We start from the raw sequence: 20,670 nt of genomic DNA on the forward strand, positions 1-20,670 counted from the left end.
ACACATGTCTGCATTGCTGTTAAACTTCTATTTGCTACTCCCACATAGATATAGATCAGTGTTTCTCAACCTTGGCCACTTTAAGATGTGCGGACTTCAATTCACAGAGTTCCTCAGCCAGCGAGTTGAACTCCACACATCTTAAAGTGGCCAAGGTTGAGAAACACTGATACAGATAATACAGGGTGTTCCAAAACTCTTAGTGCAGTTTGAAGCTTTCTTAAAACTACTAACGCTTTTGGGACATCTTGTATATATAAAATACCTGATAAATAGACTATTTCTTTATTGAATAAAGTTGTGCATCTTGATTTAGTCTCAGCAGGAGGCAGCCCATGGCTTAAAAACTAAATAGGGACAGGCTTGGTTAGTGCTTGTTTTAGAGACTACTAGAGAATCCCAGAGCTGAAAGCTAAAGTGAGAAGTGAAAAAGATCCTGGAAGAAGGCAGTGGCAAACCTGTATCGTATTATGGCCATGGCTATGAAGTCACCTGGAATCAAACTCCACTCAAAGAAGACTTTACTTTTTAAAAAAATCTTGATTTAAGTATCTTCAGAAAGACTGTTAGATTGTAATATGTTCAACCAAAATGATGATACATATTAACCATTATAACAGTATATATTATAGTTTGTAATAATGTTAAATGCTGCTTTATATGAACCTTCTTTTCAATATAAAATAGTCTGTTGAATGATGTGATCATGTTTTCTGCTAGTATGTCTTCCATTTGCTTTTGTTTTATGCTTTGTAACAGATGATGGTGTGCCCCGTACATCTAGATCCATGTCTCTTTCTATTGGAAAGGTATTTTTCCAAATTTTAATAAGCTGTTTAATCCACATTATTTTCTATAAGTAACCATTCTGGAAATTCTGGTAATTATACTAGTGCCCTTCTGTAAGTCTCCTTGTCTAATGAGATGAATCAGGTTACCACTGAAGAAAGGACTATCAGTCATGATGTCATAGGACACTTCCATCTCAAGGGCTTGCATCACTCCCAGGCCAGCTCACAGCTTGTGATCTTACTTCCAGCTTAGCGGCAATGCAGGAGGAAGGCACTGTGAAGCTGATTTTCATCTGGAAATGTGGGAGGTCTGCAAAGCTTGGGAAGACCATTTCCCCATTTGAGGGAAGTGTTGCCTCATCCCTCCTCAGTTTTGGAACATAAGCCTGAGGGGAATGTTGGCTTGACAGCTTTATTCTCCCTCTCAGTACCCAAAGTGATTGGTTGATAATTTGTCACTCTCCCCATCTCTTAGGCAGGGGATGAGCCATATGCAAATTTAATGGTATGTGGAAATGACCTTGGGGGGGAGGGTGAAGAGATGCTGCCTAGGGAACAGTCAGATAAGAGAGAGCATAACCTGCAGCTGCAAAGTGAGCAGAGCAAGAGGCTCACAAGGGACCCTCTCTAAGTTCTCAGGCTGTAAAGATGACGGTGGGAAAATTGTACTTTCAGACTTGCAAGATTCTGTTAATGTAGCTTTACAATGAAGTAGAATTAGCTTATCTGGTCATGTTTCTTGTCTGGTCTACCTGGTAAGACTAATAGCAAAGTACCAGGCTGCTTGGATTTTCCTGCTTGGATTTTCAGTTTCGTATATTTTCCTTTTGTGGAAAATTGTGTTGGGTGGAGACATGAGACTTCTATTGCTGCAACAGTGTGAAGTGGGACAGTGACTGAGAAATTTAATGTAGTACATAATTTGGCCCTTAGGAAGCCCCTACACTAAGAACTTCTAGTTTTCAGAGACAGCAGTCCTGAGACACCTAATAGGGAATTAGCTCCACTGAAGACAATTAAACCTGCTTCTGAATAAACATGTAAAATTACCCTACACTTTGCACACTATGAGATTCTTTTATAAGTGTTATGGAGCCATAGAAATTATTGCCGCACTTTGAAAGTGCAATCAAATTACTTTGTGAATTGTATTGATTTTTACTGTAACTGTAACCTGAAGTCACACGGTTTCCTTTCCCCGTTTTGCTTTAATCTGCTTAGCTGTATCTCCTGTGAAACTATCACTTGGTCTAAATAGAGATATAACATGCTTTTTTTGTTTTAGATGCCTCGAAGGAGAGTCAGTGTTGCTGTTGTTTCAAAATTTGAGCTTCCAGGCCAGTCACCTAGCCAATCTCCCGTACCTTTGGTGTCATCTTCCCTGGTAAAATTTAAACTTGTAAAATTCTACAGAAATACTCTTTTAAAGAATAAAACTTTTACTTCATTTAATTGAAAATACCATATTTTCTAAATCTGCACATTCAGATTAATATGAATATAAACTAATTATTACATTTACATACAAAATAAGCTATGTTGTATGCAGTTGGTGGTGAAAAAGTATCTTAAAACTCTCAATGAAGTATTTATAAAAGTTCCAAATTATAGTGAAATAGTTGTTCACTGAATGAATTGATTATTTGGAAAAGACAGAGGTTATATTTTTACGTGATTAGGGTAACCTCATATAGTAAATGCAATTTATGCTCTTGATATTTGAATGAAATAAATGAATATCTTTATTTACAGTCTGAATCATCAAATGGAAGAAGCAATCTGACATCAACTCCAGGCTTACCTGTAGTTATAGAGAAGTGAGTACATGAATATTTACTTCATTAAAAGTTATACAGGAGACAATTCTAACTGGCATTAAAATATCTCTTTTTTTCCAAAAAGAATACAAGGCAATAATAATACAGCTCAGTATCCTTGCTCAACTATATTACTATTCTTAAATGTACATTTCACAGAACAAATATAATTATATTTTTGGTGGAGTGTTTGTTTTTCCATTGGGTTCTTTAGGGAAAAATCATGGTTGGGCTTACATAGCTATTTCTTTGTCTGAATGTTCAGAAATAAGGCCAACTGGGCATAGAACGAGTAGATAAGATTGCATCCTTAGAATTGGTAAATGAAATAATGTCATATGCACCAAAAGCTTATGTCTTTGAGAGAAACTGAGTTCATTGGGAATTAACTGTCAAATAAATTTGTATAGGATTATAGCTTCAAACTATGATGAGACCCATGGCCCCAGAGTTTTCTATGCCTAACAATTGCATCAATTGCATCTGTTTCCTTCTTGCTAGGTCCCTCATTAGAATCCTAGAGTTAAAACGGCCCATCTAGTTTCATCACATCTAATGTTCTGCTCAGTGCAGGAATCCAAATTAAAGAGTCCCCACAGATGGCTGTCCAGCTTCTGATTGGTGGTTGGAGTTTAATATATTACATCTACAGGTAGTCATCATTTAGATCCCCTATTAACCAGCAACAATAGATAGGAATACAGACTAAGTAACTAAACCCTGTAGTAGATTCAGATGCCAAATCTGCCCTCTCCCATCACTTTCTTTTACAATATTTTTACAAAGCAGTCCATGTTGGCTGCTAATTTTCCAGTGCCTACTAGATTTTATATTAGACAAACTGACCATCGTCTATGCAAAAACACACATGGGGACAAATCTGACATAAAAAATAACATCCAAGTATCAACAGCCATCTCAGAAAATTCTGTCAGTGACCTCAACATGTCCAGTGAAAGCTTATCCTATAATACTTTTCTTAAAAGTGCCATTAGATTCCTTTTGATGAAAGATTAACCTGACTACCCTCCTGGAAGATGCAGGTGTAGTGAATATATTTCAGGTTTTCATCTGTTTCTTTGTTTGATATATATCTTGCTTTCCCAGCAATTCACTTTTCTCCAGGTTCCCTTTAAATTTCAGGGAAATACACAAATCAAAATTTTGGAGATGGGGGAAAAGAGGGAGGGAGGGAGGGAGGAAATTACGTTCCTGTGGTGGAATGTATCTACGAGGAGGAGAGTGATGTGGGAGATCAAGGCTATCAGGAAGGAGGGGGTGCATTCCAGGAGTGGGGAGGAGGCAAGAGGCAACACAGTCTGCAGGGGGAGAGTGAGAAGAGAAAGAGGTTCAGGATAGCCACTCCCTAGAATCTCCCAGGGTATATCCACTAGTTGCTGTAGTATAGATTTAGTCTGGCAAGATTCTGTCTATAAGGTGTAAGCAAATAAAGGAACTGTACTCGACTGGACTGTTTCACCATTGTTCTTGAGCTGGGCCTGACATTTCCAGTACAAAGCATGAACTTCAATAAGATTTGGGATGGCTCACCCCACTGTCGTAAGCCAGTGCACAGATTGAAACCTGCCAAGTTGAAAGCATCCCTACAAACATGTGCTATGATTTAAAACCATGAGTTACCAACTATGGGCAGAAATCCAAGCAATACAAGCAAAAACAGGAAGTTTCTCAAGCTTCTGATGGGCCACAGCATCTGGTTGTTGAGGTGTCTTTGAGAAAAGGCCAACTACCTCCCACATGAAAGTCCACTAATCCCCACTGATGAATATTTAAGACAAGGTGGTGCTTTCCACCTGGGGCTAAGGATTTTTTAATCTTGGTATTTGACTCGATAATTTTTTGTGTTTGTAGCTGCTGAACTGAACTGACTGGGACCATTTATTTAAAGGTGGGACCTTTAAATAAAATCAATTACATCACAGTGCCAGTGATAATGTTATATTATATTAAGTCTCATTTGTAATCAGTCCAAGATAATATGAATGATACAGGAGTATACTGTATTCCTGAATAAAGATGCTTAAATATCTTTATTTCCTTCATTTCCGAAACATAGCCAAGCCAAGAGTGTCATGTTTTGTCAAAAGAATTCTGTTAGGAATACAGGATGTGCTGTTTTGGAACTTAGTGGATGAACGTACTTCCTAGAAAGCCTATGTTATATTGGCAGCTATTTTCCCCAGACAAAGAATTTGTCATCTTCAGGAAATACAGCACATTTGAAAAAAATATTCTGCTGACATTTTGGAATTAGGACTAGTGATTTGTGAAATGGTACAAAATAATGCTAAAAAAGGATCCTATTAATGTGCTTTGTATCTAGTTCTTTCCATCTCCATGACAAGTTCTGGGATTTCTTTTTAAGCATCAGTTTCAGTTAAATGGGGAAAAAATACTGGAGTCTGAAAAAAAGCCCTTTCCCAAAAACGAAATAAACAAAGTACGAGCCCCTGTGGGGTAGGGGTGGGTGGGGCTGGTTTACACATTTGCCTTTGGGTCATTTATAATTTCTTGTATTTATTTATTTATTTATTTATTTACTTACTTACTTACTTACTTTTAATTATAAGTCACCCACAGCTGGGAAGCCTATAAATTGTATCAATAAATAAGAAAAAACAATTGGGCCTTGGGTACTTCCATGGCAAAGCCTATGCGTTGCTTATGGGTAGTAACTGCTTTCAGCAAACAAGGCAATAGAACAGTCAACAATGCTCCTTTAGGGATGATTTTTTGTCTAGCTGCTAACCAGAGAATCCTAAGAAGTTCCTTCATATCAGTGTAATGGCCAGTTAATGAATTGTAACTGCTCAAATCACTGGGCCTTGTGTGAAGAAACTCCAGCATTCACAAACTCTCTACGGTGGAACTAACTAAGAATGTGCAATCTGAGGCAGATCGTCATGTTCTTAGTGGGAGCGTCTAAGGACATGAAGAAAACAGGTCTAAAATAAGGAAGACAAAAGAAGTTATTTAAATCTGAACAATGAGCAACTATCTATCAAAGAAAAGTGATTGGAAAGGGAAAATTTGAGTATTTTAAGGAAACAGTAAGAACTCAGGTCTGAATCAACCATGGGAAATATAGTAGCTCAAATGTATCTGTATGTACTAGGATCATTTGTCAGACCTCTGGTGTGATTTGAAGTTTAATAGGCTGATTTACAACTTGTACTCCATTAAAAATCCCTTTCCTAACTGTTCTGGCCATTCCCCACTCTCCAGAATAGCTCTTCTCTGCAGTAGAACAGGAACGGGCAACTTCTGCTCCAGGCTTTATATGGCATATCAAGAGCAGTTTATTCCAAAAGTGGATGAAGTGAGGGGGGGTGATGGATGGGGCTCAGGGGCCATCTTCTGCAGTCCCCATGTCATACTTTCTGCATTCCTGCAATACAGTGAAGCAATCCTCTTCAGGCAATGGAAGAGATAGAGATTAACAGCAAGATATTTTAAGATTCCGTTTGGTTTCTGGTGGCAGAATGTCCTGAGGAAACCCAGTCTCTTTTCTCTTTCTTCAAACAACAATCACCTTGGTATAATTTGGGGTGTGTTTCGTTTGGGGCATGTCAGTAGTGTGAGTTATTATTTAGGGGTGGGGGGTTGAGCTTTTTTGCATGTTGGTATAAAAAGTGCTGCAGGAAGGGTGAGATGAATAATGTAAAATATGTACCTGCTGAGAATAGGTTGGCACATGGTGGAGGAGGAGGAACTGAGAGAGGAAATTTGTGGCCTAAATAATGTTTAAACCCCTAAACAGCAGACTTACCTGGGAAAAGTACTATGACTTTTGTTGTGCTTTCCAGAAATTTTCCCTTTCTTAACGCATACTTGCAGGAGACAGCCCATGAAACTGTGTAGGAGATATTCAGTACAATCATAAACTAAATCAGGCAAGATGAGAAATAGCTTGATGCTATTCTTGTTTTGTTTTTTTTTAACTACTTTTTAAATAGCAGCTGCATGAGCTATTTGTTCTGGGACAAAAGCATAGGTTATATACCATTTGGGGGGGAATTTTACTTGGACAATATGATGCAGGAAGTGGGTTAGAGTTAAGCTGAATTCTCCCCACCCCACCTCACCTCACCCCAATTGCAATCCTGATCTGTGGAGTCCTTGGGGTTCTCTGAGCTTGGTTCTTTTCTTGCAAACGTTTCATTACCCGGCTAGGTAACATCTTCAGTGCTAAAATGGGATGAGGTTTGCTCTCTATTTATCTGCTATGGCCTGCCTTGCCAGTGCTGAGACGTTTCTGATGTATGGCAGTGTGATCCTTTTCATGGCTTGTGTGGGTTGTGTTGTAGTAGGTTGAGTGGTCAGGCACTTTTTGATAAAATTCTGTGGATATCCATTTTGTTGGAAGATGTTGTATCGGTGGTCTTTTTCCTTTTTCTGCTGTTCTGGGTTGCTGCAATGCGTTTGTGCTCGCTTGAATAATGTTCTTACACAGCTCCTCTTGTGGGAGGTTGGGTTGTTGCTTTGGTAGTGGAGTACTTGATTGGTGTGGGTTGTCTTCCGATGAACTTGGGTTTCTAATTTCCTGTTGTTTCCTCTGCTGATGAGGATATCCAGGAAGGGTAGTGTGTTGTTTTCTTCTTCTTCTCTGGTGAATTTTATTCCTTTGAAGATTTGAAGTACCATACATCAGAAACATCTCAGAAACCACCAACAGATTATTACAACCATATGGCATCTCTGTAGCACACAAACCAACAAAATCATTCCAAAACATCCTAAGTAAACCAAAAGACCCAGTTGCCCAAGAAGAAAAAACAGGAGTCATCTACAACATACAGTGTAAGGACTGTAACAAACACTACATAGGACAAACAGGCAGAAGACTAACAGAACACATCCATGAGCACCAACTAGCAGTCAGAAGACATGATGAAAATTCCTTAATTGCACAACACATGGACAGACTCAACCACAGTTTTAACTGGGAAACTGTCAGCATTTTAGACCAAGCCAAATCCAAACATGCAAGAGAATTCTTGGAAGCTTGGTATTCAGACAAGGCAGCAATTAACAGACACATAGAGATAAACATCATCTACATACTATTCAAAAGAGACAAAAGACCAGAAGATTGCCTCATCAGCATTTAATCACCAGCAATCATCTCCAGCAATCATCACCCAGATAAGCAAAGGTCACCACTAGGCACACAATCAAGCAGTCAACATATGCCAGTCAGTGAACTACCAGAGGAGCAAAACAGAACCCCCACCCCCACCAGCACTGGCAAGGCAGGCCACAGCACATAAATAGAGAGCAAACCCCATCCCATTTTAGCACTGAAGATGTTACCTAGCCGGGTAATGAAACATTTGCAAGAAAAGAACCAAGCTCAGAGAACCCCAAGGACTCCACAATCCTGATCTATTTGGGACATCTTCTCTAATTTAGCTCAAAAAGTAGAAAACATGTAATGTTTGCTAAATCATGCTGTATCTAATCAAAACTGCAAAAGACATCTTTTTCTCCAATTTCAATTGGTTTAGGTGGCGTTTTTGTAAGAATATGTGAAAGAAATTGGCCTTTCCTAGGAGTACTGTATCTGGGCTACAAAAATCTGGATAACAGCCAGATGGCAGCAAAGAGATCGAGAAAACTCTGCCTTTTTGCTGCCATCTGAAACCCATCTGGATATGGTAGTCTTAGGCTTTCCACCCCAAGGATGGTTAAACATAATAAAGGAGAAGTAAGAAAAAAGATACCTCATTCTCCTAATATGCAATCTAAGCAATGATGCATCACTTTCCTGTTTAAATTTGTTAGTGGAAAACCAAATAGTGACCTGGATTGTGAACACCCTCCTTCAGCATCAGCAGTAGGTGGCCTGGAAGAGATCAGCCCAGAGGCAAAAGCCAAGATAGAAGAGGAGGCTTACAACAAAGGGTGAGAACTTGTGTCCTTGGTGAAGTAGGAATGTGCATTGTGGACCCTTTTTCTTAATTGCCTGCTGCAATTCCAAATGGATCTTCTTGATTTCATTATTTAATGTATTGTACAAAATAAGGTTTTGCAGAGACATCTCTGTTGTCTTCTTTCTCCGTACTGCAAAGAAGAACCAGGAATTGGTTGCCATTCAAATAATCACAGTTAAAAACTTAATTTGCACTGGCTTTTTTTCAATGGAAGTTAATTATCAAAGTGCTGTTTTTCTTTTGGAGAACTCGGCGCCCAAACATTTTAGTTGCTATGGCCATTTATCACTACCTACACATTATTCCATAAATAAAAGGAGAAAATACTAATTACTTTGGTATGAAACTCAACAATTTTGAGGGGCAAAAACATTTTCTCTATGAATAGAGAAATAGAAGGCACTTTACTGAAATGATTGCCATTTGTTTATCATCAGTATTTGTTGCCATAGCAATTATGCCTCTCTTTTAAAAGTGAGGGGGACAACATAATGTCCATGGTAATAGCAGTCAACTTAAACTAAGACAACCAAGTACAACTAAAGCACGACTAAATATGCATGAGTCACTGGGTGATGTTGACTCATGGATTTATTGTGTTACGGAGCTACTTCAAGAGTAGGATGGTTACTGAGATGAATAAAATACAAAGGTAATGTATGCAAGTGCTTAGTACATGAGCCACGTACTGTATACGTGCATTTTATTAATGCTTGCATTTTTGTCATAACTTCTTAGTTGAGAGTTGCCCTTTACTGGTGTATCTACAGTATGATACAAGCTTAGTAGTTTAAGTGATATAGTACCTAAGATAATGCAAATAATAGGATTAGATCAATTTTCTGAATTATAGCAAAATCCAACTCAAATCAGACTAATACTCTAAATTATACTGAAAATTCAAATGAGAATTCCCCAGAATTACATGACCTTAATAGCTCCTTTTCTTGGACCACTGGGTATGATTCTTCTACAAGAAGATAAACAGTTCTTATTTGACAATTCCAGAATCTTTTGGAAGGAAGCCCCAATATTTAAACCAGTCTGAAACTGATTCTGACCTTGTATAGTCAATACAGTTTTAGACTGTGGCTGAACTAAGAAATAATATAATTGGTTTACAATGACAGCGATGGAAAAAAGGTAGAAGCCTATATACAGGTGAAACTCGAAAAATTAGAATATCGTGCAAATGTTCATTTATGTCAGTATGGCAACTCAAAAGGTGAAACCAATATATGCGATAGACGCATTACATGCAAAGCGAGATCTGTCAAGCCTTACTTTGGTATAATTGTGATGATTATGGCGTACAGCTTATGAAAACCCCAAATTCACAATCTCAGAAAATTAGAATAGTGTGAAAAGGTTCAATATTCTAGGCTCAAAGTGTCCCACTCTAATCAGCTAATGAATCCATAACACCTGCAAAGGGTTCCTGAGCCTTTAAATGGTCTCTCAGGCTGGTTCAGTAGGAATCACAAGTATGGGAAAGACTGCTGACCTGACAGTTGTGCAGAAAACCATCATTGACACCCTCCATAAGGAGGGAAAACCCCAAAAGGTAATTGCAAAAGTAGTTGGATGTTCCCAAAGTGCTGTATCAAAGCACATCAATAGAAGTTTATGTGGAAGGGAAAAGTGTGGTAGAAAAAGGTGCACAAGCAGCAGGGATGACCGCAGCCTGGAGAGGATTGTCAGGAAAAGGCCATTCAAAAGTGTTGGGGACTTTCACAAGGAGTGGACTGAGGCTGGAGTTAGTGCATCAAGAGCCACCACACACAGACGGATCCTGGACATGGGCTTCAAATGTCGTATTCCTCTTGTCAAGCTGCTCCTGAACAACAAACAACGTCAGAAGCGTCTTACCTGGGCTACAGAAAAAAAGAACTGGTCTGTTGCCCAGTGGTCCAAAGTCCTCTTTTCTGATGAGAGCAACTTTTGCATCTCATTTGGGAACCAAGGACCCAGAGTCTGGAGGAAGAATGGAGAGGCACACAATGCATGATGCTTGAAGTCCAGTGTGAAGTTTCCACAGTCTGTGTTGATTTGGGGAGCCATGTCATCTGCTGGTGTTGGTCCACTGTGCTTCATTAAGTCCAGGGTCAACGCAGCTGTCTACCAGGAGATTTTGGAGCACTTCATGCTTCCTTCCGCAGACGAGCTTTATGGGGATGCTGACTTCATTTTCCAGCAGGACTTGGCACCTGCCCACACTGCCAAAAGTACCAAAACTTGGTTCAATGACCATGGGATTACTCTGCTTGATTGGCCAGCAAACTCGCCTGATCTGAACCCCATAGAGAATCTATGGGGCATTGCCAAGAGAAAGATGAGGGACATGAGACCGAACAATGCAGCGGAGCTGAAGGCCGCTATTGAAGCATCCTGGTCTTCCATAACACCTCAGCAGTGCCACAGGCTGATAGCATCCATGCCACACCGCATTGCGGCAGTCATTGCTGCAGAAGGGGCCCAAACCAAGTACTGAGTACATATGCATGCTTATACTTTGCAGAGGTCCGATATTGTTCTATTTCCAATCCTTGTGTTATTGATGTCATGTAATATTCTAATTTTCTGAGATTGTGAATTTGGGGTTTTCATAAGCTGTACACCATAATCATCACAATTATACCAAAGTAAGATATGACATATCTCGCTTTGCATGTAATGCGTCTATCTCATATATTGGTTTCACCTTTTGAGTTGCCATACTGACATAAATGAACATTTGCACGATATTCTAATTTTTTGAGTTTCACCTGTAGCTGTCACCAGTAAATTGTCCGTACAATTCATTTTGTATCCCATGGAAGAGATAACAAATGTGATAGTCTAGTAAGGGCTTGGCTTCAAGATCTTTCATTTAGCCATTACTGCATGGGAATCAAGGTCCATGCTTTTGCTTTCTCATACGCCCATTTCTCATGATGTATGGTATATGAGGATATCTGTGTCCCATCTGGTTTACTTTTTGTTGTTTCATATTTACCAAGGCAAACCAAGTGATAGATAGTTTATTGATTGATTCGTTTTATGACCATATCAAATAAAATAAAATAAAAGTAAAATGCATGGTCTATTTCCAGGATAAAACAGGTAAAAGAAAATATAATAATAAAATACATATGTGCTAAATACAAAGAATCAACGTTCAGATAAATACATCACCTTTACATGATACCCCAATCTGTTCAATATAATGGATTCTTAGCTGAACTGCCTTGTGTATAAACTTAGCAGTTCTGTTAACGATGTATACATTAGAGCCCAGGAGGAAATAGGACAATCTGCAATTCGGGTCCCAGTGGGCTGTTCTTTCAAGTAGGGATGTTAAATATCTACGCCTAAAAGGGTCATACAGTTGACAATCAAACAAAACACGAGCAATATCTTTGACGGCTGGGGCACTGCATATACACGTCCTCTCATGATACGGCAAATGCTGGAAGCAGTCATATCTAGCCATGGAATCCAACAACTCAAACCTTGCTCTAGAATAGGCCCTTCATCAAACTCACTGACAAGTATTTTTGGGTTTGGAAAGTGGTTTAAACCAATTTAAAGATCTATTTTTTGCCAATAGCTCCATGTCTGCTTGGGCACTGATACCTAAGACTCTGTTTAAAAATTTCCTTTGCCTGGGAGGCAGTTGAGATTAAATATTGGGTGGAAAACCCATGCTGTAAAATAACTTTGGTAAGTTGACTTATCCAAGAGGTGGGCTGAGCCATGCTTGTTTGTTCAGCAAAACATATTTTGGGTAGCCTATCAGAGTCCATTAAATAGATCCTCTGCCAATAGGTGAAAACTTTAATTATTGAGTGGTTGTGTATGGAGTGGATGCCTGTTTTTGCTCTGATCACGGGGGCTGACGTGTTTTTTTTCAGTTCCCAGGATGGTTCTTACAAAATGGGTCTGAACTTGTTCAAGTGAGGTAGGTTTTGTAAGGCTCCACAATTCTGTACCATAGGTCAAAATGGGGACTATTTTTGCCCTAAATATTTTCAATATGGGGGTCAAGGTACCTTGGTAATTGTAATTAAATAATTTAGATTTTTTTTTTTTTTGGTTCTTGCCTCAGCCCTCACCAAGTTTCTTTTAAAATTATTTGCCCATGACCCTGTGCTGTTAAAGGCTACTCCTAAATAGGTGAAAGAATTCATTTGTTCAATAGGCTCCCCATCCAGCTGCCAGTTATATTTCACACTTTTTTGCTAAATACCATCACTTTAGATTTGATTTTATTGAAGTTTAGAGAACTGAGAACGCAATAGATATTTAGCTTTTGCAACAGTCTTCTCAGGCCTATCTGAGAATATGCTATTAGAACTATATTGTCAGCATATAAAAGAATATTAATAAATTTATCATGGATCTTTGGCATATGAGTGTCTAAAGCATACAGGAATCCTGGAATATTGTTGACATAGAGGTTAAAAAGCGTTGGGGCTAGAATACAACCCTAACACCTTTATGGGTAGGTATACTCTGAGTTAGAGGACCATTTACACCTGTACACATTTTCAAGTGGGTATTTGAGTGGAGAGTCTTAACCAGGAGTAAGAATCTGAGTTCCATGTTTAAGGTGGCTACAAACCAAGTGATGATGACTTTTTTGGGGGGGGTGTCTATTTTTGTGTATTCGGGAAGCAAATTTCAGAACTTACTAGTTTTTTTTTTTTCTGTTAGTATGAAATATTATTCAGATAGTTGAGAAAAATTCAAATTTTTAATTTAGATAGGTGAAACATATTTTAAAAGTAGTTTCTTCAACCCCAGACTCTCAGGTTAGATTCTTCTCACATTAATGATACAGTATTCTGGCTGCAGACATGATCAAAGTGGATCAAAGTGAACGGAAGCTCACAGCTGCTTTTGTCCCTGAAGTTGTACAGTTCTTTATTCTGGTCCACAAATCCATACATTAGGAATGAATATATACAGCAGGAAAATTGGTTATATAGACTTTCATATACCAGGAATTCCAATGTTCTGGAAGTCAACATGAATGCAGTTTGCGGGGGGGGGGCGCTAAAACAGAAGTCACACATAGTATAATTAAGAGATTGGTTCTGCTCCTCAGTAGTCTTTTTTTGTTTTTTTAACAATGGATTTGGTGGCACAAAAGAATAGAACTGAACTGAACTCTGGTTTCCCAGGCTGTGTTCAACTTCGATGGCACTAGTAATGTACTAGCTATAGTTATATAAGTTTTAGAAAATTAGGGAGGTCTAACAGGTTCATCAGAATGTTTCCTTACCCCTGAAAATTTCCAAATTGTCTCCTTTTAGTCCTTTTAGGAATGATCTGAACTGCCCCTCCCCAATCAGTCAAGCCATTAATTTCAGGGTGATTCACTCAACTCTGATCTGATCATGAATCTATACTTACAGCTATCAAGAAGGCCTAAAGAAAACCAAGGAAAGTGAAGAGCTGAAAGAGGACAATGAAGAGAAAATGCCTGAAAAGCCCAAGGGATTTTTGGCCATGGAAACTGATGATAAGATTAGCAAGCCACAGAGGTAAAAACATTGCTTTATTCATAATGTAAAAGAGACTGTTAATTTTTCTGATTAAATAGGTATTCCTACAGGGAATGTCCAACAGTTGGGTAGATCCTGATCATTATCAAAGTAGATTGTTTCCTTTATGTCACCTCTCTTTTAAAATCCAAAACAAAGAACATGCCAGTCCTCCTTTGCATTTGTAAAACTGGAGGCTTGGCATAAACGTTGCAGAAATTTACACATATTAAGTTCTGTGTGACAGAGGCAGGCTAATTCCTTTTGCCAGATCATTAATCTGTTTTTAAGTCCCAGGATGCTTAAAAAAAGATTTGGTACAAGGGGCATTCCTGAAGAAGAAATGCATGATTCTAGGTCAAACACTGTTAGAAAAATTCTGAGAAAACTTTCAGTTCATGGTGAGGAGGGATGTGTATATGAAGTTAATCCCTATGTTGTCAGAATTCTTTTAAATGGTTTCAGTCTGGCATTCCATTTGTTTAGTATAAATCAGTAAAGAAAATGGTTATAAAGCCATAGAGATAAAGGGTGTTCCACACTTGATGAGATTTAATGCCTTTGAACGTAACTTATGGTATTTATGTTTTATAAGTAAAAAAGAAAGAGAAACAAGTCATTCTGGCTTTTGTAGTCTTGCCTTTTCATTACAAACTAATTTAGAATTAGAAGACCTTGAAAAATTATATGTGAATGCAATAGTGAATAAATCAGAACTGTACTTCTAGCCTTCTTACTGTAACTTTGAGTTGGTATAATTGTGAAGAGAAATCAAATTTAATGAAAACATTGGATTATTTTATAGAACATAGAGTGATTCTCTTCTAGCTTTAACCTGGGATGCACCTTGTTCTTCTGAGGTGCTCCAGGAGATGAAGCACAATAAGAAAGGTCTAGAGTGTCATTGGGGAAAGGCAAAGCGTGGATCCAGCCAAACATGTGTAAGAACCCATATTAGGGCTTACGTCATGGAGATAAGGACAACAACACAAAACAAAACTATTACTCTGCCCTTATTGTTTCTGCCAATACCCACCCAGTGGGCCTGTTTAAGGTGACCCAGTCCCTGCTGGGGAGGGATGAGTCACAGGACTGGTGTGAGGAATATTCTCACTATCTGGCAGATAAAGTTGCCTGGACCCACTCAGAGTTGGGAGTGGTTTCCTCATCCATGAAGGTGGCTATAGTGTACTCTCTCCTTAAGAGGCCACTGCTGGATCCAACCATCCTGGTTAATTTCCATCAAGTCTCCAACCTCCATTTTTTAAGGAAAGTGGTAGAGGAAGTGGTCAGGCTTCAGCTCCAGAGGACCCTGGAGGAAACAGATGATCTGTTTCTGTCAGGTTTTAGGCCAGGATTTAGTATGGAGACAGCATTGGTCAAACTTATCGATAGCCTGTGATGGAGTCGGAATGAGGGTGGTGTATCCATCCTAATGTTCCTTGATCTCTCAGTGGCTTTTGAACCATCAATCATGGTATCCTTTTGGATCAGCTTCAGGGGTTAGGAGTGGGAGGCACCATTTTGTGGTTCTTCTTTCTCTGTGTCTGGATTCAGTCAGCGTTGATATGAATGAGAGATCATGCCTGCAGCCCCTTAATGGTAAATTGCCACAGGGCTTGACATTCTCTCCCCCCTTGTTACATCTACAAGAAACTGCTGAGTGAGGTCATCCATTGGTGTGGGGTCAGGTATCATCAATATGCTGATGATACATCAATATGCTGATGATACAAGATGGTACATCTTGACCCCAGGCTAAGTGATGCTGTCAAAGTCCTGGCCTAGTGTTTGGAGGCTGCATGGGACTGGATAGGGAGGAACTGACTCAGGGTCATTCCTGACAAGACTGAGTGGCTCTGTTTGTTTGGTCATCCTGGTTCTGGGGATATTCCAACTTTAGTCTTTGATGGGGTTGCACTCCCCCGTATGAGACTTATGTACAATCTGGGGGGTTTCTTGGACTCATGGCTCTGCTTGTGTACCAGTTGCCCCTGTTCCTGGACTGTGAGACCCTTCAGTCAGTCACTCATACCTTGGTCACCTCATTGGAATACTGTAATGCACTCTAAATGGGATGCCTTTGATGACCACTTAGGAAGCTACAGCTGGTCCAAAATCTGGTAGTGTGGGCAGTGATGGGTGTGTCAGGGTATGCTTACATATTTCCACTTCTTTGCAAGCTGCACTGGCTGCCATAGGGCTTGGCTACTTGACAGACCACTTGTCTCTGAACGTTTCCATCCATCTAGTGAAGTCAGGCAGATTAGGCACACTTCAAGTCATTCTGCAAGATCCAGGAAATATGCCTCTTGGAGGCAGTGCCTGGTCTCTGGAATAACATCCCCTCAGAGATCCATTTTGCTCCCACTTTAATGACTTTCTGAAAACTATTAAAAACTTGGTCATTCTCGTAGGCCTTGGGATCAGATGGTTTTTGTGATATTGTGTTAGCCTTCCGGTTGGCTTTGTTTTTTTTATATATGTTGGGCTTTTTTTTTCTTTTTAATTATAAACTGACCAGAGTCATTGAGAACTTGGGTGGCCTTGAAATTGTAATAACAACAACAACTTTTGATTGTGTGCTGATTCTGTACTTGCTGTACAAATTGCTACTTTCTTCTTCTTTCTAATGCTATCAATACAAACTTTTCCTCCAAAAGAGACTCATGTACTACATAATTTCTTAGATTGGAACAAACAAGAAAATCCAAATGGATAAACCAGAATAAATGCTGCCATAACAGGGGCCACCCTAGCTTTCATATTCAGCACAGGACCTAATAAATCATGTATATTGCTAGGTCTGAGTCTTAAAGGAGATGGTAACATTGCAGGTAGTAGAAACCTATGATTCTGAATGTTTCCAAAAAACTCACTTTATTTTTTTTTTATTTACTTTTTTTTTCCAATTTTACAGCAAACTTGAAGTTGTTATCCATTATGTACAGATACTGTATCCCAAACTGCATAAACACTGGAATGTGCTCTGGATTGTAGCAGCCATTATTATAATTTTTGCAATAGTGCTGGGGACCTCCAGTTTATACAATTACTTCTTCTCCTATACGGAGGGGTCAGATGGACCCCAAGTGAAACCTGCCTGTTCTGCTGCCCATCAGTATTCTTGGGGGAATTCAGGACTACAACATGACCAGTGCACAGAGTAACAAAATCATGCCTGGGGGAAAAAGCCATTGATGAGACACCAGGAAGCACCTATTTTGAAACTTGAGATGAACAAAGCAGAGTACTGTCACTCCCGTGGTGGTTAAATGTAGTCATTAACCCACTGCTTCATTTCTTTTCTGTCATCAGTTTTGTGAATGCATTGTGATTTTTAATTAACCAGACGCACCAGCCAATAAATCTGTTTTCTCTGTTATGGTAATTGTTATTTGAATGATGTGCCTGAGTAGCAGAATAATTATATGGGAAATACAAAGATAGCAGTTGATCAAAAACTGGGATAGAGAAGTTCCTCAGTGGAATATAAATTCCAGTCCTTCTAAAGAATGTCACAACAGCCTTCCTGCTATATAAATGTCAGCATTAATTCTTCCTATACATTTCAGTTTGGCACTGTTCAATAACATCTTAGAGATCTGCATTTGACTTCACAATTATAGGGATGAACTAATGGTAAAACTGCAAAATACTGATACGTTGGTTACGAGCAGATTCCATACTTATGAGACAAGTCCCTTGCTACCCTCACCACAAAAATAGGTGAAATATAGACTGGAAGCATGTGTTTTTGTTATTCTTTTTTTAAGATGAAACCTTACAAGAACTACATACATAAAGTTCTACCATGTTCCAGTAAGATGAAATAGTGTCGTAGCAATGGTTAGGTTCACAGATCATACTAAGCCATATTTATTTTATTATACTTTATTGAATAAACCACAGTCAGCAGGATTTGCACACTTCTGCCCCAAAGTGATTTACTAACCAAGTCACTTTTTGGTTAGTACTAATGTGAAAGAGTTCTGCTGTTGAGGTGTGAACAGCATTTTCAAACATAATAATCACGTATACTAACTTAGCATACACGATATGCTAAGATGAAAACAAATCAAATTTTGCTTAGAGCATTTGTGAACCCAGTCAATATGTTGCACGTATCACAGTTTGTAGAACAATTGCCTTATAAGTACAGCAACCTTGAAGAACTATATTTCACATGAAGTGTGAGGGTGAGCAAGGCAAGGATCTGTGAGCTTTAAATGACAAATTGGAACACTCTTACAAGGTACTAATCAATTGAATAAAGTACTTAATATTTCCTCCCCCATTTTTGTTCCTTCAGAACAGCAAAGTAGCAGCTAAGATCTTAAACCCAAACTAAAGTAGCTTAAGAAAGTGTTTTTCAGGAAGAATGTGAAAATTTGCATAATCTTCATTCTCTTTCTCCTGGTGAACCTCTGTTTATCCAAGGTCTTTTTCCCACAAAAAACTAGGCCATGATTTGATTTGGCTTTGGCTTAGTATGATCAATGAGCCCGCCTATTATGGCTTATCATTATATACACATCAGGCTGACGTTTGTTTCTGATTTTTTAAAAATCATGATTATTATGTATGAAAATGCTGTTAACACCCCAACAGCAGAACTCTTTCACATTCTGTAATGAACATATACAATTAAAACTAAATGTTTGGAATGAAAGAAAGCCTCCTAGTAAGTTGGCAGAAGATGCTGTGCGGTATATGCCTTCTGCTCCTTGGAATCAGAATAGAGGGTTTTTGTTCTTGAAGATATAAATAGATTTCCTGACACAATTCAAGTTAGGAGATAACAAACTGCAAGCATAAGCTCACATAAATAAAAGTCAACCGGATAGCAGGATTTGCTTCCAAATAGAACTGCTTAAGATCAGGGTGAAAGAATGGCTGCGGTTCAGGCATTCCTTTCTGGTTCATTTCAGCTACCGGAATGCAAACAGCCCCCAGAATATATTTTTACTATTCATAAAGTTATTTCTTGGCAAAAGCATGATGTATGCTGAGATCACACTAGATTAGCCTTTCTCCCAATTTTATTTGGCATTCTTGGGTGTTTGAAAGGGACTATCTGACAAACACAGGATATGAACTTTTCCTTGAAGTGTATGTGTAAGTGAGGTTCTGTTCTACCTCAGGATGAGTGACCTGTGGTCCAAGGCTAGTATGCAGCTTGCAATCCCCAGAATCCCCCAGATGGTGCCACCAATCCAGAATGAAAAAACAGGCAAGTTCTAGCAGCATTGCCGGGGGGGGGGGGCTTTGTTTTGCCCCCAAAGCTGCTTAATGGGTATGTCAAACCTCTATAAGGCTTAAAGTACTTATTTTGTACCTTCAAATTTTCCAAATTTGGAAAAACAGATAATTGGACAGAAAACATTTGGCCCTGTCACCCACAATATCATCAGAATGTTCCTGCAGCCTTCAGGCTGAAGCACATCACAAAGTGCAGATTCTATTTGGGAAAAAAGTCCCCCGCTCTGTTCTGTGCCTTGAGAAGCACAATGACACAGAGCCTATGGTGAAATTTTGCCCCAGGTTACTGGTCAGCTGTCTTTCAATATAACAAGCAGGAAATAGATGTGAAATTGTTTGAAATAGAAGCTTTTCCCAGGGATAATTTGCATGTTTTATGTTAAGTAGTTTTGAGTAATAAGTGAAGTGGCTCCCGCTGATGCTCAACACAACCGTGTGTATATTTTTAGCATTGCATAAATCTCTAAATGGCTCTGGGTGGATGAAATAATGGTATTGAGCATGTTCAGTAAGGCTAGTGAGAATGTGTATCATTTGCTGTCAAACTGGAAGGGGGAAAGAAAGAGTCTAAGGAATCAAATCAACGGTTGCCTTTTGAATCAAGTAACTTCACAATAAGTAGCTACAAGACAGTTTTCATTCTAGTGTAAGAAAAAAAGGTATTGAAATGCTTCATACACAAAATGTTAAGCATACTTACTCTTATATTCAACCAAGAAATTAGGAATTAATGGGCTAATAAAAAACTCAAAGCAATGGTGAACAATTAATTCATCCTAGAGAGTGGAATATTATATTCAAGATGAATTAATGACTTTGCAAAACAAAGTACTGAGATAAACAGTTCTTTTTATCCAGACCATTACTTTTTCATAAATAGGATTTGAAGTCACCTATAATTATAATGTTTAATAATGGCTCATTAATGGTTATTGGCAGCTTGAAAAAGAAATCAATAACCATTTTTTCTGAAAAATAATTTTTAAAAACCAGAGCCTTTGTTTCGTCACAGTATCATAACATAGACATTTGTATATTTTCAAATTCATAGGATTTATACACCTACTGAGAGTAGATCATCTTACTCCATTTGCCAGGTGCTGTTTCAAGGTCTGGTTGGTTGGATTTTTTTTTCCTGAAGTGCAATATTTATTTATTTGGCTTTAACAAGACACATTTGTTTCTTGTGCACAGCACTGATGTTTTTAAGTAGGAGGAATTCAAGAGTCACTATCTGTTGTTTAAATCCTGTAAGACTTTGCACAGGTGTGCTAGTATTGTACTGTATAGCATCACATACTTGAGATTTGGAAATAAA

General features: G+C 38.7%; 1 protein-coding gene across 7 annotated transcripts in view; it reads left to right on the top strand.

Annotated features, from left to right (window-relative positions):
• Window positions 1-20,670, top strand: part of IRAG1 (inositol 1,4,5-triphosphate receptor associated 1) — an 82,401-nt gene extending 61,731 nt beyond the window's left edge. For 4 of the 7 annotated variants that reach the window (XM_015888273.3, XM_025167379.2, XM_088145935.1 and 1 more), the window contains 6 exons: window positions 760-809; window positions 2,077-2,175; window positions 2,544-2,608; window positions 8,414-8,533; window positions 13,962-14,090; window positions 17,011-20,668. In XM_015888273.3, coding sequence (XP_015743759.1) covers window positions 760-809; window positions 2,077-2,175; window positions 2,544-2,608; window positions 8,414-8,533; window positions 13,962-14,090; window positions 17,011-17,260 — 713 coding nt within the window. In that variant the 3' untranslated portion in view covers window positions 17,261-20,668. Of the gene's footprint in view, window positions 1-759; window positions 810-2,076; window positions 2,176-2,543; window positions 2,609-8,413; window positions 8,534-13,961; window positions 14,091-17,010 lie in introns of all 7 variants that reach the window. The other 3 variants (XM_088145936.1, XM_088145938.1, XM_088145937.1) reach the window with 3 other exon arrangements.

The sequence above is a fragment of the Python bivittatus genome, unplaced genomic scaffold, assembly GCF_059951505.1.
Source record: "Python bivittatus isolate LINGU-HERP-01145 unplaced genomic scaffold, Pbiv_v1 ctg000480_np1212, whole genome shotgun sequence".
In the NCBI taxonomy this organism is placed as follows: Eukaryota; Metazoa; Chordata; class Lepidosauria; order Squamata; family Pythonidae; genus Python; species Python bivittatus.